This window comes from Octopus sinensis, linkage group LG10, assembly GCF_006345805.1.
Source record: "Octopus sinensis linkage group LG10, ASM634580v1, whole genome shotgun sequence".
Classification (NCBI taxonomy): domain Eukaryota; kingdom Metazoa; phylum Mollusca; class Cephalopoda; order Octopoda; family Octopodidae; genus Octopus; species Octopus sinensis.
In genome coordinates, this window is record NC_043006.1 from 2,071,956 (window position 1) to 2,094,826 (window position 22,871).

The 22,871-nt window shown below is 40.6% G+C and overlaps 1 protein-coding gene across 1 annotated transcript in view; it reads left to right on the forward strand.

The window, feature by feature from the left end:
- The window catches only part of LOC115216651 (probable cation-transporting ATPase 13A3), a 171,944-nt gene that overhangs the window by 120,870 nt on the left and 28,203 nt on the right, over nt 1-22,871 (forward strand). The window contains exons 16-25 of the mRNA XM_029786142.2: nt 983-1,127; nt 4,633-4,740; nt 9,546-9,702; nt 11,161-11,275; nt 12,355-12,479; nt 12,829-12,995; nt 14,212-14,328; nt 16,965-17,044; nt 18,471-18,623; nt 20,105-20,201. Of these exons, the coding sequence (XP_029642002.1) occupies nt 983-1,127; nt 4,633-4,740; nt 9,546-9,702; nt 11,161-11,275; nt 12,355-12,479; nt 12,829-12,995; nt 14,212-14,328; nt 16,965-17,044; nt 18,471-18,623; nt 20,105-20,201 (1,264 nt within the window). The remainder of the gene's footprint in view (nt 1-982; nt 1,128-4,632; nt 4,741-9,545; nt 9,703-11,160; nt 11,276-12,354; nt 12,480-12,828; nt 12,996-14,211; nt 14,329-16,964; nt 17,045-18,470; nt 18,624-20,104; nt 20,202-22,871) is intronic.

Sequence of the window (22,871 nt, forward strand, 5' to 3'; positions counted from 1 at the left end):
GACAATGGAGTGATCTCCTGTTGCCTTCTCTGGGTAGACATGATGTGTAAGGTTTGAATAAATGGCTTTTGATTGGTGGATCAGATTATCTTAGGAATATTAGCAATATGAATTGAAACAGCTTCAAATAAAAAGCAGTAGCCATGCTCAATATGCAGAAAACTTCCACTTCTGCAATACCAGCTTTGCCTTATGACTCTGTAGAACTATTTTCAAAATTTATATATGCTCCAGTTGGAGCATTTAATCCCAATACTTTGAGCTAATGACACATCTGTCAACTATACAGTGCTCCTACTGTTTGCAACAGTGAACTGTGCTTTCTTGAGGTATCTTGCTATGACGAGGTGGACAAAATGAGAAATGGCTGTAGGTCTTTTGCTTGAGTCAGCATGATGCTGGTCAGCGAGCACTGCATTGGTTACATCAACGAGGGTTCCAGTTGATCTGATCAACAGAATGGCCTGCTCGCGAAATTAACATGCAAGTGGCTGAGCACTCCACAGACATGCATACCGTTAATGTAATTCTGAGAGATTCAGCAGAACACAGAATGTGACAAGGCCGGCTCTTTGAATTGCTGGTACAACTTGTTTTTGCCAACTGAGTGGATGGGAACAATATGAAATAAATTGTCTTTTTTTTGAGGACTCAATGCGCTACCAGGAATTGAACTCAGGAACTGAATTATGATCTGAATACCCGAACCACTGAGCGACACACCTTCTGTATGATGCTGGTGGTTGGTAGGATATAAAACTTCAGTTATATAGACAGAATATCAGCCTTTTAATCACTTGACTTGCTGTAACTGTCCATTGTCTGTGTGTCCATCATCGTTTCTCTGTTTCCCTCCCACGCTGTCTGTCCGTCCCTCCCTCCCCACCCTCTTCAATATATTTTCTATCAAACGTTGACATATACAAAAATTCAACATTCACTTATTTACCAATGTAATTTGTGTCTTTTATTATTTCTCCAGCTTTAGTCCTGAAGACTTTTTGGAAGAGTCTCTTCCCAAAGGGTTAATGCTGCATTGTATGGCAACCTGCCATTCCTTGATGGTCATTAACAATGAGCTGTCGGGGGACCCTATTGATTTAATCATGTTTGAAGCATCAAACTGGGTGAGTTTTGTTTTCTAATTGTTATACATTGTGTGTTCTTCTCCAGTAACCGTTTCACTGAAGCTCTTCCTTTATAACTGCACCAAATTAACTTCTCTATGTTAACTAAATAATATATGCTAACTAATGAAGAGTTGTTTCTCAATATATCATCATCATTATCATCATCGCTGTTTAATGTCTGCTTTCCATGCTGGCATATGTTGGACGATTTGACTGAGGACTGGTGAACCAGATGGTTGCACCAGGCTCCAATCTGATCTGGCAGATGCCCTTCCTAATGCCAACCACTCCAAGAGTGTAGTGGGTGCTTTTATGTGCCACCGACATGAGGGCCAGTCTGGCAGTACTGGCAACGGCCACGCTCAAATGGTGTTTTTTACGTACCACCTGCATAGGAGCCAGTCCAGTGGCACTGGCAACGACCTCGCTCGAATGTCTTTTCACCTGCCAGTGAGGCAATGCTGGTAATGATCACGCTTGAATGGTGCTTTTTACGCTTGAATGGTGCATGGAAGCCAGTTAGCTGCTCTGGCAACGATCAAACTCGGATGGTGCTATTAGGGATCCACTGGCACAGATGCCAGTCATCGAATGACATTAACGATGAACCAAAGAGTGAGCTTGGCATTAGCAAAAGTCAAGGTACTCTATTCATCACCATCATTTAACATCCGTTTTCCCTGCTGGCATGGGTTGGGTGTTTGACCGGAACTAGCTGGCTGGGGGGGGGGGGCGCACCAGACTCTGTTTTGACATGATTTCTACAGCTGGATGCTCTTCCTAACACCAGTCACTTTACAGAGTGTTCTGGAAGCTTTTACGCGGTGTTAGCATTGGTGCTTTTCATGTGGCACCAGCACCGGTGCTTTTCATGTGGCACCAGCACCGGTGCTTTTCATGTGGCACCAGCACCGGTGCTTTTCATGTGGCACCAGCACCGGTGCTTTTTACGTGCCAGTGGCACAGGTGCTCCTTATGTAGTGTGCTTTTATACATGGTGCCAACATGGGTGCCTCTTACGTCACACTGGCACAGGTGTTTTTTTATATAGCGTCAACACCCGTCGATGGTTGGCATTGCCATCCAGGTGTTTCTGATGGGGTGGCAGGGTGTGTGAAGTAGAATTGGTTGAAAGTGTGAAACACCTGAATAAATGTTTCTCAGTATTTTGTTTCATTCTTCATTGTTACAAGTTCAAATCCCACTGGGGTTAATGTTTGCCTTTCACAGCTTTGGGACAGTGAAACAAGACCTTGTAATGTACTGGACTGAAACAAGTCCATCCTGTCACTCTGTGCCTCAAATGGAAATTCATAATTTAAAGAAATACAAATGCTATTTCATATGGTGCTATTTAATTACTATAGTATAACTTTATTTTGATCCTTTTACTGTGGAAATCACATTCATCCACTCAAAATTTCATTATTCCTGACTGCAGAAAACAACCTTATACACCAATCTGTCTTTTGTTGAAGAATGTAATGTTTGAAGTTATTTCTTGTTGAGATATGTCAAGTTTACTGAGGCAACGGGACTTTTGTTGAAGGTCAGTTTGGTTTCAGATCTGCTGGGATTTGTTTGTCATCCTGCAAAGATTTATGGGTGTAGTTCCAAAAGTGTGTGGGAGAGGGGAGAGCAGAACATGGTTGGTGTGTGTGTGTGTGTGTGTGTGTGTGTGTGAGCATCTGTACATTTGTGCATGTTTATGTGATTTAGTTGGTTCTGAGTGAGTGTATATGTTCATATATGTGTGAGTGTTTGCTTGTGTGTGTGCATTCCAGTATGTGGGTATGTGTGTGCACATCTACATGTGCATGTGGTGTGGTGGGTTTTTTGAATAGGTAAGTGTATGTGTGTATGTGTTCTCTCATGAATGTGTGTGTACATGTGTGTGTGTGTGTATGTGTGTGTTTATGCATACATGCATGCATAAGCACACATACAAATGCAAGAACTCACAACCGCACACATCCATGCAAACACAGAGGCACATGCATAGATGCACGCTTATGTAGGAACACGTAAGCAAAGCCTCACTCACTGAGCCAACTAAACCACACAAACAACCACACTCGACCATACACTGGTGCACGCTGGCAGACACACACACACATATACACACAGATACAAATATGACTGAAGACACACACACACACACACACCCCCCTACCCTGGCTTTAGTGAGGTCACTAAGTGGCTTGCAAGACCAGGATCCCTCGATTGTGTCGGCTGTAATGTAGAGGGTGTTGGCTTATGCCTGGTGTTAGGGACAAGTGTCTTGCTGTAGGGTGGGGCAGATACATGACTCTCAGTTGGAAAAGGAGAGAAAGTGGTGGTGGTGATGAGGAGGTCATAGGATGCACCCTTAATGTACAAGAGGGTGAATGTGAGGGGCATGAGGATGGAGGAACAGGTGAGGGGGCAGAGGGTCAGGTAAGTTTGCAAGGGTGTGATGTGAGCAACAGGAGAGGGAGGGAAATATAGGGATGTGGGTGATGAAGTGAACGGCAAACAAGGAAGGGAGCATGGTCAGTGGTCAAGTAGAATCAGTCTAATCACTCTCAATATATTATTATTTGTGGCTGTGTAGTAAGAAGCTCGTTTCCCAACCACATGGTTCTGAGTTCAGTCCTACTGTGTGGCACCTTGGGTAAGTGTCTTCTGCTATAGCCTCGGGTCGAACAAAACTTTGTGAGTGGATTTGGTTGAGGGAAACTGAGAAAAGCCCAAAGCCCATTGTGTGGCTGTGTGGTAAGTAGCTTGCTTACCAACCATATGGTTCCAGGTTCAGTCCCACTGCGTGACACCTTGGGCAAGTGTCTTCTACAATAGCCTCGGGCCGACCAAAGCCTTGTGAGTGGATTTGGTAGACAGAAACTGAAAGAAGCTCGTCGTATATATATATGTGTGTGTGTATGTTTGTGTGTCAGTGTTTGTCCCCCCAACATCTCTTGAAAACTGATGCTGGTGTGTTTATGTTCCTGTAACTTAGCGATTCGACAAAAGAGATTGATAGAATAAGTACTAGGCTTACAAAGAATAAGTCATGGGGTCGATTAAAGGTGGTGCTCCAGCATGGCCACAGTCAAAATGACTGAAACCAATAAAAGAGTATATGTGTGTGTGTGTGCATGTCCCCGACCACTTGAGGACGACTGGGGTTTGGTATGTTTACATCCCTGTAACTTAGCGGTTCAGCAAAAGAGATCAATAGAATGTGTATCAGACTTGAAAAGAAATAAGTATAGGGGTTTATTCATGCAACTAAAAATTCTCCAAAGCAGGACCCCAGCGTGGCTGCAGTCTGGTGACTGGTGACTGATGACTGATCTTTAAACCATGACAAAATGAAAAACAAGTCAACCCTGATAGGATTTCAACTCAGAATATGGGATATAAAACTTTTTATTTTTGTGTTTTACCATTTCTATAAATTGTCTATAAATAATGTAATAATAATAATAAAAATAACATTTATTTTGTTTCCTTGTATTTTTAGGAATTGAAAGAACCTGGAGAAGAAGAGACCCGTTTTGATATGATGGCACCAACCATTGTTGCACCAAGATCATCGCCTCTAAATGGAATCAACAAAGATTCTTCAGAGGTAGGTTCCAATGGCTCAAAAGAACCACCTTACAGTACTGCTCACTTATCAGGGATATTGATGCTGCTGCCCCCCCCCCTCCCCTAACGTGTTTGCGAGGCTTCGTCAGTCAAGAGGAGTTAGAAGCTTCTGTGAAGGAGTTCTTCACATTGAAGGAGAAGGACTGGTGGTCTGCGTTGGATCAAAGAACTGGCAGAAGGGTGGCTTCAGACGGTGCCACACAATGGCCTCCACTTTGAGTGCCAGTCTGCTTTTGTTGCAAATTGACAAATAAAAACAAATAGGCTACCAAAATAAGGCAAAACTTTTGACTCAACCCATCATCATCATCATCATCATCATCGTGGCCAATGCCAGCTCCTCTGTCACCTGTGTTGGTGGCACGTAAAAAGCACCCACTACACTCTTGGAGTGGTTGGTGTTAGGAAGGGCATCCAGCTGTAGAAACACTGCCAGATCAGATGGGGGCCTGGTACAGCCTCCTGGCTTCCCAGGCTCCAGTTGAACCATCCAACCCATGCTAGCATGGAAAATGGACGTTAAACGATGATATATATATATATATAAATCATTTATCTTCTCTTCTGGTTTCAGCTCAGGGCTGGGCTCATGGCTGGTGCACGACCTGTAGTTGCTCGGTGTTGTTTCCAGTATTGTATTTGCTTTTTATGTGCCACCGGCACGGAACCCAGTCAAGGTGGCACTGGCATCAGCCATGTTCGGATGGTGCTTTTTACGTGCCTCCGGCACAGAGGTCACGATTACAGTTTCCATATGATAGTAATTTGATTTGATTTTGATACTGAAGTTGATGTTGATGTACTTGACTCACTAGGTCTCCTCAACCACGGCATGTCGCCCTACGATCCAAGGTACTTTTGAGTGGGCTGATTATGCAACACTGGTGTAGGTTACAGCTGTGAACTCACTTTATTTGCCAGGTCTTCTCAGTCACAGCATATCTCCAGAGGTCTTGGTCTTTTATCATTGCCCCTGTGAGGCCCAACGTTTGAAGGTCATGCCTCACCACCTCACTCCATGTCTTCTTGGGTCTCCCTCTACCCCGGATTCCTTCCACTGTTAGGGAGTGGCACATCTTCATACAGCTCTCCTCAGCCATCTGCAGTACATGACCATACCAAAGCAAACATCTCTCTTGCACACCACATCCCATGCTTCTTATGTCCAACATTTCTCTCAGGGCGCTTACACTCTGTCATGTGTGTACAATGACATTAAGCATCTAGCAGATCATGCTAGCTTCATTTCTTTTGAGCCTGTGCATGTCTTCAGCAGTCACGGCCCATGTTTTACTGCCGTGAAGCATGGCAGTTTGCACACATGCATCGTACAATCTACCTTTCACTCTAAGGGAGAGGCCCTTTGTCACCAATAGGGGTAGAAACTTTCTGAACTTTGCCCAGGCTATTCTTATTCTAATGGCAACAGTCTCTGAGCATCCACCTCCACTACAGACTTGGTCGTCTAGGTAGTGGAAACTATCAACTACTTCTAGTTTCTCCCCTTGTCATGTGATGGAATCTGTTTTCTGAGCATCTGTGGTGTTTATTGCCCCTGTGCATCAGCTGCACATGAAAGCTATCTTCCCAGTTAATCTTCCTTTGATGTTGCTGCACCTCTTATGTGTCCATAGCTTACACTGGGTACATCTTATGGAGTTTCTACTTACACTTTTTCTACAGATCGAGCAGGGCCGCCACCTACCTGAAGGGGTGTGTGATGACTTTTCCCTCTGCAGTGATGGAACACTTAGCTTATGGAATCCTTACTCAATATCATGATCCACATGCTTGCCTATTCTAGAAACAGCTGTAAAGAGACTCTATCTGTTTATATTCTCTATGTTTTTTTTGAGTGATGCCCAAATGTTTTGGTTTCTCATTTTATATTTTTAATATATATATATAGATATGTATGTACATATATATATGTATCTGAGACCCCCATTGGTCACAACATAGACCATGTGATTGCACGCAGCCTGGTCCAGGATTCAAGCTCACAACCTCACGATCATAAGCTCGACGCTCTAACCACTGAGCAATGCTCCTTCACTATATACATATATGTATATATATATATATATATATATATATATATATATATATAGAATGTAAATATTTGGATAAAGTGTATGAATGAGATGTGTTCTTCTGGCCCTCACATTCCTTACATATAGCTGCATTTATTTATTTATATGCACTGTACACACTTACATTATATCCTAAAAAAACAAAAAACAGAAGACCCTACAAATTTTAACCTAGTTATCTTCTAGTAACAACATTGTTTGGTTTGGTTGTTGAGTGGAAGACATTTGTGCAGTCGACAAAAGAAACGACCCACAACTGAAACAGCTGGTGTGAATCAATTTTTATAGATTAATCCAAGTCTCACGGAGGAAAAGAAAGAAACACAGATATTTACTTTTCAAATGTCAGCATTAATTTAAGCCCTACATTTCATACAATAAGGCTTCTTGAGTATATGATATGGTGTGTGTGTGTGTGTGTGTGGGGGTTGTGTGTCTATGACAGCAGCTACACAAAAGCACAGAGGACGGTTGATTCCTCTCTGTTTTTCTTTTCTGAGACAAATAACAGAAAGTAAAAAAGAAATTTCAAAAAGTAAAGGGATAAATAGAGAAAAATCAATACTCAAGTTAACACTCACACTCACACACATAGGAGCACACATCATCCATACAGACATGCACACATGCGTACATGTGTGTGGTGACACATGTACACATGCATCGCACACACGTGCACTCACAGAGTGTCTTCAGTGATGCATCAGTATTAATAATAACGGCTTCCAAGTTTAAGCACAAAGCTAGCAATGTTAAGGGTCAGGGTTTGTAGTCAGTTACATTGACCCCATTACATGACAGGTGCTTATTTTATCAGCTCTGAAAGGGTGAAGGGCAAAACTGACTTTGGGGAATTACATCAGAATGTAAAGAGTTGGAAAAATACCACTAAACCTTCTGTCCGATGTGCTAACAATTTTGCCACAAGAACAAAGGATGAAGGAACATTACAAGTATAAATTTGTAATGTATCTATATATATACATTATATATATATATATAGGCGCAGGAGTGGCTGTGTGGTAAGTAGCTTGCTAACCAACCACATGGTTCGGGGTTCAGTCCCACTGCGTGGCATCTTGGGTAAGTGTCTTCTGCTATAGCCCCGGGCTGACCAATGCCTTGTGAGTGGATTTGGTTGACGGAAACTGAAAGAAGCCTGTCGTATATATAAAGTTAATCCAAACAAGAAAAACAAAAAAGACAACAACGCAAAAGGTGGAACAATTAAAGTATTATTAGGCGCTCAGGAAAAAAGGGAAGAAGGAGGGTATATATGTATGTGTGTGTGTGTGTGTGTTTGTGTGTCTGTGTTTGTCCCCCTAGCATTGCTTGACAACCGATGCTGGTGTGTTTATGTCCCTGTCACTTAGCGGTTCGGCAAAAGAGACCGATAGAATAAGTACTGGGCTTACAAAGAATAAGTCCCGGGGTCAAGTTGCTCGATTAAAGGCGGTGCTCCAGCATGGCCATAGTCAAATGACTGAAACAAGTAAAAGAGTAAAAAAAAAAGAGAGAGAGAGAGAGTATACACACATGCATATATGGGTAGAGGGCGTCACCAACGGTGCAAATAACATGAAATGCATAAACAAATGAGTAGAATATGTAAACAATGAGAAAAAAAAGAGAAAACAGGACAAGTTGACAGAGAGAAAGCCCTCGTCCACCAATTGTCGGCTGCCCATTGTCAACAGGGAACATAAGATGATGACAAAGGCTGGTTCCAGCTGATCTGATCTACTGAAAGATCTGTTCATAGAATCAATGTGCAAGTAACTGAGCACTCCACAGACACACAGACCCTTAATGTAGTTCTCAGGGAGATTCAGTGTGCCAAGGCTGGCCCTTTGCAAGGCGGCGAGCTGGCAGAAACGTTAGCACGCCGGGTGAAATGTTTAGCGGTATTTTGTCTGCCGCTATGTTCTGAGTTCAAATTCCACCGAGGTTGACTTTGCCTTTCATCCTTTCAGGGTTGATTAAATAAGTACCAGTTACACACTGGGGTCGATATAATCGACTTAATCCCTTTGTCTGTCCTTGTTTGTCCCCTCTGTATGTAGCCCTTTGTGGGCAGTAAAGAAATAAACTGGCCCTTTGAAATACATGTACAACTCACTTTTGCCAGATGAGCTGACTGGAGTAATATGAAATTAAGTGTCTTGCTCAAGGACTCAATGTGCCACCTGGAATTGAACTCATGACATTACAACCACGTGCTGTATACCGTAACCATTAAGCCACATGCCTTCACCATATTTAGATACGCTATATCTTTTTTTTTTTACACATGCCACCGGCACAGGTGCCAGTAAGGCGACGTTGGTAACAATCACACTCAAATGGTGCCCTTTTATGTGCCACGGTACGGGGGCCAGTCAGGCAGTACTGGCAATGGCCTCGCTCAAATCTTTTTACACATGCCACTGGCACAGGTGCCGGTGAGGCGACGTTGGTAACGAAGCAATGTTGGTAACGAAGGTGACATTGGTAATGTCTGAAAACAATTATGTAAAGATCACTGATGGAATACTTTTGATTGTAGGTCTAGTGGGTCATATCTGGCCTTGGGTTAAACAGCGTCAGCAATGAGAGTTTCTCATAATTAAAATACCATGAGTTTAAGTGCTCAGTTAATTTAATTTTTAATTCATTATTTGCTTCTTATATTTTGGTTCCATCTCTTTTACAGATTTCTGATCAAGAAATTGGTATCATACGCCAGTTCCCTTTCTCATCTCGACTGCAACGCATGTCTGTGATAGCTCGTAAAATTACTGCAAAGAATTTTGAAATTTATACTAAAGGTTCTCCAGAGATGGTGGCATCCCTTTGCCAGCCTGAAACAAGTAAGAACACTTTTGACTTTGCCTCGAAATATTTTAAGATATATTATCTCGTTCGTGGCCGGTTGCCAGCTCTGTCTGGCCCCGTGTCGGTGGCACGTAAAAGCACCATCCGTTCGTGTCCGTTGCCAGCATCGCCTGACCCCGTGCCGGTGACACGTAAAAGCACCATCCGTTCGTGGCCGTTCGCCAGCTCTGTCTGGCACCTGTGCAGGTGGCACGTAAAAAACACCCACTACACTCGCGGAGTGGTTGGCGTTAGGAAGGGCATCCAGCTGTAGAAACACTGCCAGATCTGACTGGGCCTGACGAAGCCTTCCAGCTTCACAGACCCCAGTTGACCCGTCCAACCCATGCTAGCATGGAAAGCGGACGCTAAACGATGATGATGATGATTATATAAATTACTCGCTTTGTCCATAAGACGTTATTTCAGTAACTGGCCTATCAAGAGTGTATCTACATTATATATGATATATAGATGGCTATTTTTTATTTAACATAGACGCAGGAGTGGCTGCGTGGTAAGTAGCTTGCTAACAAACCACATGGTTCCGAGTTCAGTCCCACTGCATGGCACCTTGGGCAAGTGTCTTCTAGGGCTGACCAAAGCCTTATGAGTGGATTTGGTATACGGAAACTGAAAGAAGCCTGTCATATATATGTATATATATGTGTGTGTATATGTTTATTTGTCTGTGTTTATGTCCCCCAACATCGCTTGACAACCGATGCTGGTGGGTGTGTTTACGTCCCCGTAACTTAGCGGTTCGGAAAAAGAGACCGATAGAATAAGTACTGGGCTTACAAAGAATAAGTCCTGGGGTCGATTTGGTCGACTAAAGGCGGTGCTCCAGCATGACCACAGTCAAATGACTGAAACAAGTAAAAGAGAAAGAGTAACATTGCCTTAATTGTGTACACCTGATTTTTATTCAGCTGGGCAGCTTTTTGCAACATCAGTGAATGCTTTATTCATTGTTTCCTGTATCAGAGGTTACAAATTCTTGTTGGAGCATGTGGCTGGCTGTGGGTATGCTTCATTGAAAATGCCTAAAATTGGTGAAATGCATCATTCTCGCTGGTCAACCAGAACTTTGTGTGTGAATTTGGTTGACGGAAGCTGACAGAATCCTGTTGTGTATATGTGTGTGTGTATGCTTGTGTGAGTGCATGTATGTGTGTTGCTGTCTTCTTGCTTTGTCTTTGGTTGTTAGTTGTAAACAAATGCTACCATCATGCCAGCAGAGCCCTTCATTTCCAATTTATCATGAGGAATATTACTTTACTTGGAAACAGGTAAGGTTGGCAACAGGAAGGGCATCCAGCCATAGAAAATCTGTTTCAATAACAAATTCTGTCCAACCCATGCAAGCATGGAAAAGTAGACAATAAAACAATGATGATCATGTTTTTATGTTCTTGGTTTGTTTTTTTAAAATATGCTTTAAATATTTTCAGTTCCTTATAACTTCCAAGAAGTGCTTATTAAGTTCACCAAATTTGGCTACAGGGTCCTTGCATTTGCCTATAAACCTATTAAATTAAATTACATGAGAGTTCAAAGGGTTACACGGTAAGTATTCATATTTTCCTGTTTATACAGTAATTGCTTACTCAATATATTAATTTGTTAATTAATCATATCAATTAATTAATTGTATTAATTTGATAAATTATCTGGGAGAGATTGCTCCAGCATGGCCACAGTCTACTGACTGAAATAAGTAAAAGATAAAAGTTAAGTGTCTTTGATTATAGCCCTAGGGCTGACCAAGCTCTCACACATACATGCACACTCATACACATAAACAAACTCACACATACACTCAGCCACACACACATACACACTCACATCCACAAGCTGAAATGAGGAACCAATTTAGAAGATTTGGTGAAGAATCATGGAAGACCATTGCGTAAGAATCCAGGATATTGCTCACGAAGTGAGAATAAACAGAGGATGAGGGCATTCCATGGAGGATTTTTGCATTCAGAGAATGTCTGAAATTCTTCCCCAAGGTAGTGGAGGACCAGCAGAAGTAACTCTGCAGGTTAAATTGCTGGACTGTGAAAACGACGACCCAGGCTTTCTGAAGACCTGGGTTGATGGGTTCTGTTTAAAGCGTTTGATCATCTTGCATAAAAAGGAAAATTTGATGAGTACGCACTACACATCTGTACTCCAGGAGTATCAGCCAGGAACTGATGCAACCTTCCAGTATGAGAATTTTCACACACATATACACAGGCAGGGTGATGTCTCCTCCCAGCTAAAGGATTTTGCTCATGTGGTATTAGTTTTGGAGGGGAAAAAAATCAAGTCAAATATTTTTTGAATGCACTTCATATATAACCCGTGCTAGCACGGAAAACGGACGTTAAAATGATGATGATGTTGATATATATATATATATATATATATATATATACACACACACACACACACACATATATTTCATTTGTACATATCATGTTTGTGTGTATATATATAGTAGACACACACACATACATATAGATGTATAAGTTGAGTGATATTGTCTGTGAGAGAGTAGTGGTTCTGTCTTTAAAGAACTTGGTAATAAAATAAGGCTTGTTGTCCACACTGTTATCACTATATTTCATTGTAAAAGAGTTTGTTTTAACTGTTTAAAGGGAACAAGTAGAGAAAGACTTACAGTTTGTCGGCTTGATAGTCTTCGAAAACCGCCTTAAAGATGAAACAGCACCAACTATTGAAGTCCTCAACAGTGCCGACGTCAAAACTGTAATGGTTACAGGTGAGGTATTCCATTATAGCTTCATGGTTCTATATTTTGTTGTAATATTTCTATTTCGTATTATTTATATTGTGAAGGTGTGTGGCTTAGTGGTTAAAGTGTTGCACTCACGATTGCTAGATTGTGAGTTCAATTCCCAGACTGAGTTGCATGTTGTGTTCTTGAGTAAAATACTCCATTTCATGTTGCTCTTGTCCACTCAGCTGCCAATGAGTAATTCTGCTCTGAAATCCTTCTTCATTTTTTAACTCACACTATTGTCCAACCCATGCCAGCATGGAAGGTGGATGTTAAATGATGGTGGTGATATTTAATTATTAATTAATTTTTTTCTCTAATTGTTTTTCAGGTGACAACATGTTAACCTCTTTGTGTGTAGCTCGAAAATGTAAGATGGTTGATTGCAATGATCAAATAATCCTAGTTCAAGCTTTCAAGACAGCAGACAACACTCCCACCTTGGAATTTGTTTACACAGAAGAAAAAGACCGGAAAGTCGAAGAGGTGACAGCTACTGTAAGTGTTTACCGTATCATTTAGTTTTTTTAAAATTAAGGCAAAATCTGGAATCTGAACAAATGGATGACAGTCTAATGTCTGCATTTAGTTCAAAGTAAAGCGTCTTGAGTAACATCAATAAGTTTGGTTTCCATGAGGAATTGGTAGAGTAGGAAGATCCCTCTCACCAATGTTTCATGTTAAAGGCCCTTCATTTCAATCTAGAGAAATTGGTATGTTCAAGAAATGGCTGAGTAAAGAATTAATAATCATTAACTGCTTAGAACCAGATGTGGCTGTATGATTAAGAAGTTAGCTTCCCAACCATATGGTTTTGGGTTCAGTCCCACTGTGTGGAACCCTGGGCAAGTTTCTTCTAAGGCACAGGTGTGGAACTCTGGTCAAGAAGTTTGTATCCCAATCACATGGTTTCAGGTTCAGTCCCATTGTGTGGAACTTTGGGAAAGTATCTTCTACTATGGCTTCAACCAACCAAAGCCTTGTGAATGGATTTGATAGATGGAAACTGAGAGAAGCCTGTCATATATTCACTCAATTTTGTAATCAGGTGTGTCTATTTTATGTGTGTCATCTTCAGATTTTAGGGTTGTTTGTTGGGTTTCACAAAAGAATGTAGAAAGATATAAAGGTTAGTTGTAAAGCAGATATGTCAGGTGTAGTTGTTGTTGATCTTATTTAGCTTTTTTGATGGGGATGTGGAGGTTATAGTTGAGAGTTCAGCTCAGCATTTAAACTTTTGTAATTAGGTGTGGTTATTTAGGTGTGTCAGCTTTTAGGTCATGGGGTCTTTAAGGGTTCAGCCAGCAGACTTCTTTACTTGTTGTTGGTGTTATGTAGAGATGTAACCTGTTTGTCTTTGGAAAATGGAGGTTTTAAGTGAAGCATGTATAACTCTATGGTTAGATGTATCAACTTTAAGCTATGGTGTTGTTAGCAGAGGAATCTTGTGCTTTAATGTTCACAAAAGTATGTTGGTAAGTGTGAAGGTTTGTTGCACAGCAAATTTCTCACTATTAGTGCATTATTTGAAATGTCATTTGATTATAAAACCAAGATGAACTTGAATGTACGAGAGTCCTTTGATGGCTTACCAGGTTGAAACTGGGAAGTCACTGTCAAAACTTTTTTCATTAAAGTATAATATATATATTGGTTATAACTATCATTACCAATGTTTCTGTTTCAATGACATCCCTTCTCTTTTTGATTTTAGGTTGGCAGCACCACCACCTCGATTCATATAGATGAGGACAGTCAACGTTTCCATTTTGCTGTGACTGGTGATTCGTGGAGTTTAATCAGGGATTATTTTCCTGATGTTCTGTCCAAAGTAAGACACATCAGAAATATATACATCACTAGATATATTAACACCTTTCTTTAGACAAATTCTTACCATTTCAAATATATTTCTTGTAACTTATTGTTAGTGACAGAAGCAACATTAGTTCAAAATAGCAATCTGTGTCTCATACTTAAAGCAGATGTTTTGTCAAAAGCCTGAAAACTGCAGTATTCATTTTGAGAATGTATCTCTTATAGATGTGTAGAGCTGTATCAGTAACTGACATAAATTGTCCAGCAGCAGTTATACCATTGCTAAATATGTATTTCTACTTCTTTGAGCATCATCAGTAGCAAATATCCATTGGGAACTATATGCTAAGACAAATTTAGTATCATTAAAAAAAACAGTGTTTGAAAAACCACTGACTTCACAATTAACAAGCAAGCCTATAGACTAAATTTGTTTTAGCATGTAATCACTAGATGGATATTTTCTCTTGATGATGTTCAAAGAAGCAGAAATGCATATTTAGTACTGCTGGATGAGTTTCCTCTATTACTGATATATTTCTGTTTTTTTTTTTAACATTATGGATCTGAAGACAAATTCTACATTTTTCAGGCTTTCAATAGTATACCTGCTTTAAATAGCAGATTCCTACCTATTAAAATATATTTTTAAAATATATTCTGGCCCATTAAGATATTTCTAGTTAAATATATTCTCTCATCAAAATATATCTTACACGTTAAAATATATTTATCTAAATATATTCTTACCCATTAAAATGTCATCATCATCATCATTTAACATCCATGCTCTATGCTGACATGGGTTGGACGGTTTAACAGGATTCAATGTGTCCAAGGACTGCATTGAAGTTCAGCTTCTGCTTTGGCATGATTTTTATGGCTGGATGCTCTTCCTGATGCTGACCACTTGACCGCATGGACTGGATGCTTGTTGGATTTGGATTATCATCAAGGTTTCTGTAGCTTAGCCTTTTCCTATGTAGGTGTATTGGCCCTCACAAACCCACTTTTTCCTCTCAGAAGAGGTAGTCTATATTAAGCTGGTCTCTATCCTTTGACCTGTCTTGCATAGGAGACCCTAAAGAAGCTTGCGCTCCACCGGCAAAGCTCTTGAGGTCACTGTGGTACGCAAGCTACCACACCACATCAGAACAAGGACTGGACCTTTTCGTGGTACATCAGAAAATAGTAAATACGTAAAGTTTTCAATGATGAAGGTGAACCCACTTTTAAGTAGAGATAAATATTACTTTTTGGTAATAATGCTGCTTCTGTCCCTTACAATTATGTTTTCTTAAGTCCGATGGCTATTTGTAACACAAATGTCTGGTTAGGCACCAAAATTCTGTGTATATCACTAGCAGAGATATTGCATCTGAGCATCTACCATTGACAAGGCTGGGCAAGGCTGAAATCACATCTCAGTGGTATTGTTGGTGGGTGGTTTATCTCCCTGCTAGTAATGTGAATGAGAGGGCTTAAAAAGCACTAAAAGCCAATGTGAGAGTTCCTCTTATGGTGACTATCACAGTATTGTGTGTTCTAACCCAAAATCCAATTTTGGTATTGATACTGGCTATTCATGACACCAATGCACTGAGCTTCTATGTATATCACTTGCAGAGATATTGTTGCTATCTCCAGCATCTGAGCATCTACCACTGACGAGGCCAGGGAAGGCCGAAATCATGTGATCTCGTAGTCTCAGCTGTGGCAAGTGATTCATCTCCCTGTTAGTGATGTAATGAAGAGTGCTTCTATGAGAGTTTCTGTCCTGGTAATTATTGCAATAATTCTGTTATAGCACAACTCCCACGTTCAAATAGGGATAAATATTACCTTTTTTCGATATTAACACAGCTTCTGTCACTAATAATTAGGTTATTTATTGTTTCACCAAAGAAATATTAAAGTCAGGAGTTATTTCTCTGAGTTTCCTTCTTGTGCATCTTTACAGCTCAGTTTATAAACTTCAGCTCTCTCAGTACAAGAGTCATCGATAAGCAATTTGTTGAGAGTATACTGAGAGACATCATCATCATCATTTAGCGTCTGCTTTCCATGGATTGGACGATTTGACTGAGGACTGGCGAACCAGATGGCTGCACCAGGCTCCAGTCTGATCTGGCAGAGTTTCTACAGCTGGATGCCCTTCCTAACACCAACCAGTCCGTGAGTGTAGTGGGTGCTTTTTATGTGCCACTGGTACGAGGGCCAGTCAGGTGGTACTGGCAACGACCTCGCTCAAATGTTTTGTTCACGTGCCACTGGCACAAGTGCCAGTAAGGTGACGTTGGTAACGATCACACTCAAATGGTGCTTTTTACGTGCCACCGGCACGGAAGCAAGACAGCTGCTCTGGTTGTGATCCTGCTCGGAAGAAGCTGTTAGCGCTCCACTGGCACAGGTGCCAGTCATCGAATTTGGTTCAATTTCGATTTCACTTGTGCCAACAGGTCTTCGCAACCAATGAAATTGTGATTCTGATTGCCATAACATTTCTAAAACTATAAACCTTCAGTTTGAAGATATTTTTGCTGTATTCATTAATTAACACATCATAAGAATTACCTTTGCATGTTTTGCTGCTCATATATTTGTCTTTGTGTGGATTCATATTTATATTTCTTTTTTTTTTTTTTGCAGTTGGTGGTTCGTGGTAAAGTGTTTGCAAGAATGGCTCCGAAACAGAAAGCCCAACTGGTTGAAGTACTGCAATCATTAGGGTTAGTGGACATTGATGAACCCCATCTCCACTTCATCCCCCCTCAATAGGGTCATATTAGTATATTTTATATTTGTTGTTGGTGGTGGTGGTGGTGATGTTTACTTTCAGTTTCTGTTGTTTGGCCTCAGGTAAATTCGAAACTAGCAAACCAATGCTCAAAGACATTTTGTCCTGACCATTTCACCTTTTCCTTCAGGAACAATGATAAGCATGAGCATAGCTGTGTGGTTAAAAAAAATTCACTTCCCAACCACATTGTTTTGGGTTCAATCTCAGTGCATGACACTGTGGGCAAGTGTCTTGGCAGGCTAAAGACTAAAGTAAATGAATTTAGAAGACGGAAACTGACAGAAGCTCATGTATATAAATGCGATCCGAGGATCTGAATGTAGAAAGTTGGTAAGCTTCAGCAGTGAGTGGCAGATATGGAGAACAAAAAGTGTACAGTGTACTATAAGAAACAATAACAATTCAGTTAAATTCACCCCCTGGGGGAGTCAATAAAATGAGTACCAGTTGAACACTGGAGTTCCACCCTACCCTGAACTTGCTGGCCTTGTGCCTATAGTAGAGATAGTTATTATTATTATTATTATTGAGTGAGAGAGCAGCACATGCCATCAAAGTGACACTGGGGTACAAATATACAAAGCGCAATCTACCCATCATGACTACCCGCCTGATTAGGGTACACCAAGCATCACAACCATGTGTACGCAGCATGATGATCTCATATCACGATAAACAGCACATAACCTTGCAGGTGGAACCCAGTTAGAATTTTCTTTGAGTCAAGTAGCCTGTCCTGCTCAAAAGGTCACTGAATAAGGGTTGTTTAAGGATGTTGAATGTTTCGAGAGGTGAATTATTTATACCCCAAAGAATTCCTCCTCTCCACACTTGGCTATGATGCGACCTACCACTGCTCATGATCAGAGATGCACATATTGTCAGCCACCAAGGGACAAGCTCAACTGGTTATGGTCAAATAACTGACATTCTGGTATTGAGCAGAATATTTGCTGTAGCCCATATTATTATTATTATCATTATTATTATTAATGTGGCAAGCTAGCAGAATCACCAGCATGCCGGGCAGAATGCTTAGTGGCATTTTGTCTGTCTTTACATTCTGAGTTCAAATTCCACTGAAATCATCTTTGTCTTTCAACCTTTCAGGGTCAATAAATTAAGTACCAGTGAAACACTGGGGTCGATGTAATCGACTAGTCCCCTCCCCCAAATTTCAGGCTTTGGGCCTATATTGGAAAGGACTATTATTATTATTATTATTATCATTGTTGTTATTCCTTTTGAAGTCTTTCTAAATATTTTTGGATTTGCTTCCTTGCCAATTCCCGTATTCTTCTTTGTATTTTTGTAAAAGACATGTATTTCATTATTATTGCTTTCTTCCCTTTCAGTTACCATGTAGGCATGTGCGGTGATGGCGCCAATGATTGTGGTGCTCTCAAAATTGCCCATGCAGGAATTTCATTATCAGAAACTGAAGCATCAGTAGCATCAGCGTTCACTTCAAAAATTCCAACCATCGAATGTGTTCCAACCGTTATCAAGTAGGTACCTCTTGGTATCTTTCATTTTCCAATTTCTTTTTGGGGCCTTTTTTTTTTACTTGTTTCAGTCACTGGTCTGCAGCCATGCTGGGGCCACTGCCTTGAAGGGTTCAGTCCAGTGGTTCTCAACAAAGGTCCATATGACCCCTGAAGGCCCATAAATTTTTGAGGGTCCATGTAACAAAATAATAAGTTGGGGATCCACAATAGAAGTTTAAGGGGCCCTGAAAAAATTTTGGCTTAGATGTCTGTATTGGTTTGTATTGCAAGAAACAACGAGGTTTCTGTCTCTAACGTTTTCCATAGTTCAACCGACACAAATTAATGGATGAAAAACAAAATAGGAATTTTGAAAGAAGTTTCTATAAAACTATTTTTTAACCACCGAATGGGTATGGGGGTCTACCAGAATAAAATAGGGGTCTATAGGTAAAAAATGGTTGAGAGCCCCTGCTTTAGATGTATGCATTGGTATAAAACTAGTTTTTAAACATCAAATGGCTATGGGTATTCACCTGTATAAAATAGTAATCAAAGGGGTTCATTGATTAAAAAAATGGTTGAGGACCCCTGCTTTAATTGAGCAAATCAATCTCAGTCCTTTTTTAAGTGTGCTCCATTACATTTCAATCTATTCAAACTTCGGCTTTATATACATTTATACTTGAATGGTTACAGATTGGATACAAACAGGGTACTTTATTCTCAGTGAAGGTTAGTAATGTTCTTAGGGGCCACTAATACATATGGAAAAGGCCCTTATTTAGGTGGGTGCAAGGAAGTAACCTTAACTTCTTTTATCTTTTACTTGTCTCAGTCATTGGACTATGGCCATGCTGTGGCACCATCTTGAAGGGTTTAGTTGGACATATTGATGCCGTGGCTTATTTTTTAAAGTCTGGTATCTACTCTCTTTTACTTAACTGCTAAATCATGGGGATGTAAACGAACCAACACCGGTTGTCAAGCAGTGGTGGAAGACAAACACAACACATAGAAATACACAGATAGACATATATACACATACATATATAAATATGATGGGCTTCTTTCAGTTTCCATCTACCAGATCTACTTGCAAGGCTTTGGTTGGCCCAGGGCTTTTGTAGAAGACATTTGCCCAAGATGCCATGCAGTGGGGCTGAACTCAAGGCCACGTGGTTGAAGCAAGTTTCTCAACTACACTTTCACACCTGGACGAAGCAGCTGTGTTCCAGGCCTTCACAGGCTCTCCCAGACAGATGACATTTTATGGGTTAATGTTCTTAAAGGGCTACAAGTTACAGCTGCAGGAAATTCATGAGTTTTGTGGGAATTCCAGAACATGTGGTTAAGTTGGGGTTTGTGTGCATGAGTTAATTGTCAAGCAAAATTCCACCTGTTTGAATTAACTTCTCTGATGAAATGTGTTTTTTTACCATGATTAAATTCAAAGAAATACCCCTAAAATTTACCAACACTGTGTATATTCTTTCTTTCAGACAAGGTCGTGCATCCCTCGTTACTACATTTGGAATCTTCAAATATATGGCTTGCTACAGTCTCATTCAGTCCACTTCGGTTCTTATCCTATACAAGGTGAGTTTATGGTATTTACTAGAACATCTTAATACTCACAGTTTATCATGTGTAATCTTTACAGGAATTGCTGCTGTCATCATCATCATCATCATCATCATCATTTAATGTTTATTGTCCATGCTGGTATGGTTGAATGGTTTGACCAGGACTGGCAAGCTGTACCAGATTCTGGTCTGATTTGGCATAGTTTTTACAACTGGATGCCCTTCCTAACGCCAACCACTCCAAGAGTGTAATAGGTGCCATTATGTGCCAGTCGCGCAACACCAGTATCCGCCACAACTGTGATTTCACTTGGCTTGATGGGTTTTCTTCTCAAGCATGGTATATTACCAAAGATCTCAGTCTCTAGTCATTGCCTCTGTGAGACCCAATGCTCAAAAGGAGCTAGATGGTGGTTAAGAAGTTTGGTGTTGGGTTCAATCTCACTGTGTGGAACGTTGGACAATTGTCTTCTGCTATCGTCCCAGGCTGATCAAAGCCTTGTGACTGGAGTTGGTAGAGGATAACTGAATGAAGTTTGTCCCTCATTCATATATATATTTATAGATATACACATTATAGGCACAGGAATGGCTGTGTGGTAAGTAGCTTGCTTACCAACCACATGGTTCCGGGTTCAGTCCCACTGCGTGACACCTTGGGCAAGTGTCTTCTACTATAGCCTTGGGCCGACCAAAGCCTTGTGAATGGATTTGGTAGAAGGAAACTGAAAGAAGCCTGTCATATACATGTATGTGTGTGTTTGTCCCTCCCAACATCGCTTGGCAACTGATGCTGGTGTGTTTATATCCCCGTAACTTAGCGGTTCGGCAAAAGAGACCGATAGAATAAGTACTAGGGGTCAATTTGCTCGACTAAAGGCGGTGCTCCAGCATGGCTGCAGTCAAATGACTGAAACAAGTAAAAGAGTATATACATACATACACACACATGCATACACTTATACACACACACACACATATATATATACATACACACTCGTATGCACACACATATTTTTCACAATATTGACCTGACCATCTGATGCTGCTACACACCACTAATTGCAATGCGCTACCAATTCAGTCTTGAAGTTACCATTCTTTCCCATCTTGACCCAAATCGCTTAACTAAATCATCTTCCCATCCCCAAAGAGGCTTTCCGAGTGGCCTTTCTCAGTCTTCTGGATACCACTCAGCAATTGCACGGATCCGTCTGTTGTCTGTGAATTTTGCAACAGTCTGGCCAAGCAAAGCTTGTACTTTTGGTATTCTGAGATCAAATCATTCACTCCACTCCTTTCTCAAACAACACACACACATACCCATGAAGTGTGTTCAAAAAGTATCTGACACAGTTTTTTTTCCCCCACCAAAACTAATGCCACCCTTCCTGTGTATGCGTGAACATTTCCGCATCAGTAGGCCACCTCAGTTCCTGGCTGCTAAACTCAGAGTACAGACGTGTAGGGCATGCTCATCAGATTTTCATTTTCACTGGACACGGCAAGCAGAAATGTTGCATCAAGGTTTGCTAGTTTAGTGATACTGAAGCTCAAACCATCCAGAAGATTCAACAGGAATATTATAGTGCCAGTGCATGCATATACAGCTGCGTGCATGCGTGCGCACATACACGCGAGTACTGTCCAAATCTCCGACCAATCACATACAGCTAGCTGGCATTCAATTGGCGTATCAAGTTTTTGGGCATTTTGATTGGGTTTTGGATAGAAAATTCACAAAAAAGTCACTTCTATTCATTTTTTAATGGCTTTGCGGGGTGACTGGGTAAATGTAAAGATGTGCACGACCACCCTTGGACGGTTTTGAATGACTTTAGAAAGTGCGAGCCTCTAATTGAAAAATTGTGGATTTGTATAAAGGACACGCAGACATTTTGCTGTTTATATATATAGAGATATAGCTTTCATTGTTTGCTGAAAAGGTCTAATAAGGCTCAAATATGTACAAAGTTGTCACTGTCACCAAGATTATTCTCCCCTTGCCTATTTCCAGTTTTAATTCTTTTTGATTTAAGTGTTTTTTTCCTTTGCTTACAAGTTCAGTCTTGATTATTCCTGTTGAAATATGCTGCCTTTGTTTCAATTCTTTTTTAATATAATAATAAAGAATTTAATAAAGTTGGTGTTGGGAACTTATATTTAACATGAAATTTCGAGAGAGGGTTTTCATTTCGACCACTGTAAAACAGTAATTATTTTTTTCATCATAGAAGTATCAATGGCTTCAGGTGGGTTGATATCAAAAGAGTGAATCAAAGATATTAGAGGCGCAGACATAGCTGTGTGGTTAAGTAGTTTGCTTCTAAATCATGTGGTTTCAGGTTCAGTCCTGCAGCAGGGCACTTTGGGCATCTGACTTCTACTACAGCTTGACTGACGAAATCCTTGTGAGTAGATTTGGTCAACAGAAACTGAAAGGAAGCTTGTTATTTATGTGTGTCTATTTGTACCTCATTGTCTTGACATTATATAATGGTTGTAAATGAGTGTCATTTGCCCAAGGTGTCACTCAGTGAGATTGAACCTGAAACTACTTATTTGGGAAGTAAACTTCTTAACCACACAACCATGTATGCACAAATTTTTACAGCTCTTCCTCCACCGACTTAACGATAAAAAAAGGACACAAAAAACAAACTTGTACTCACCTTAATTTGCA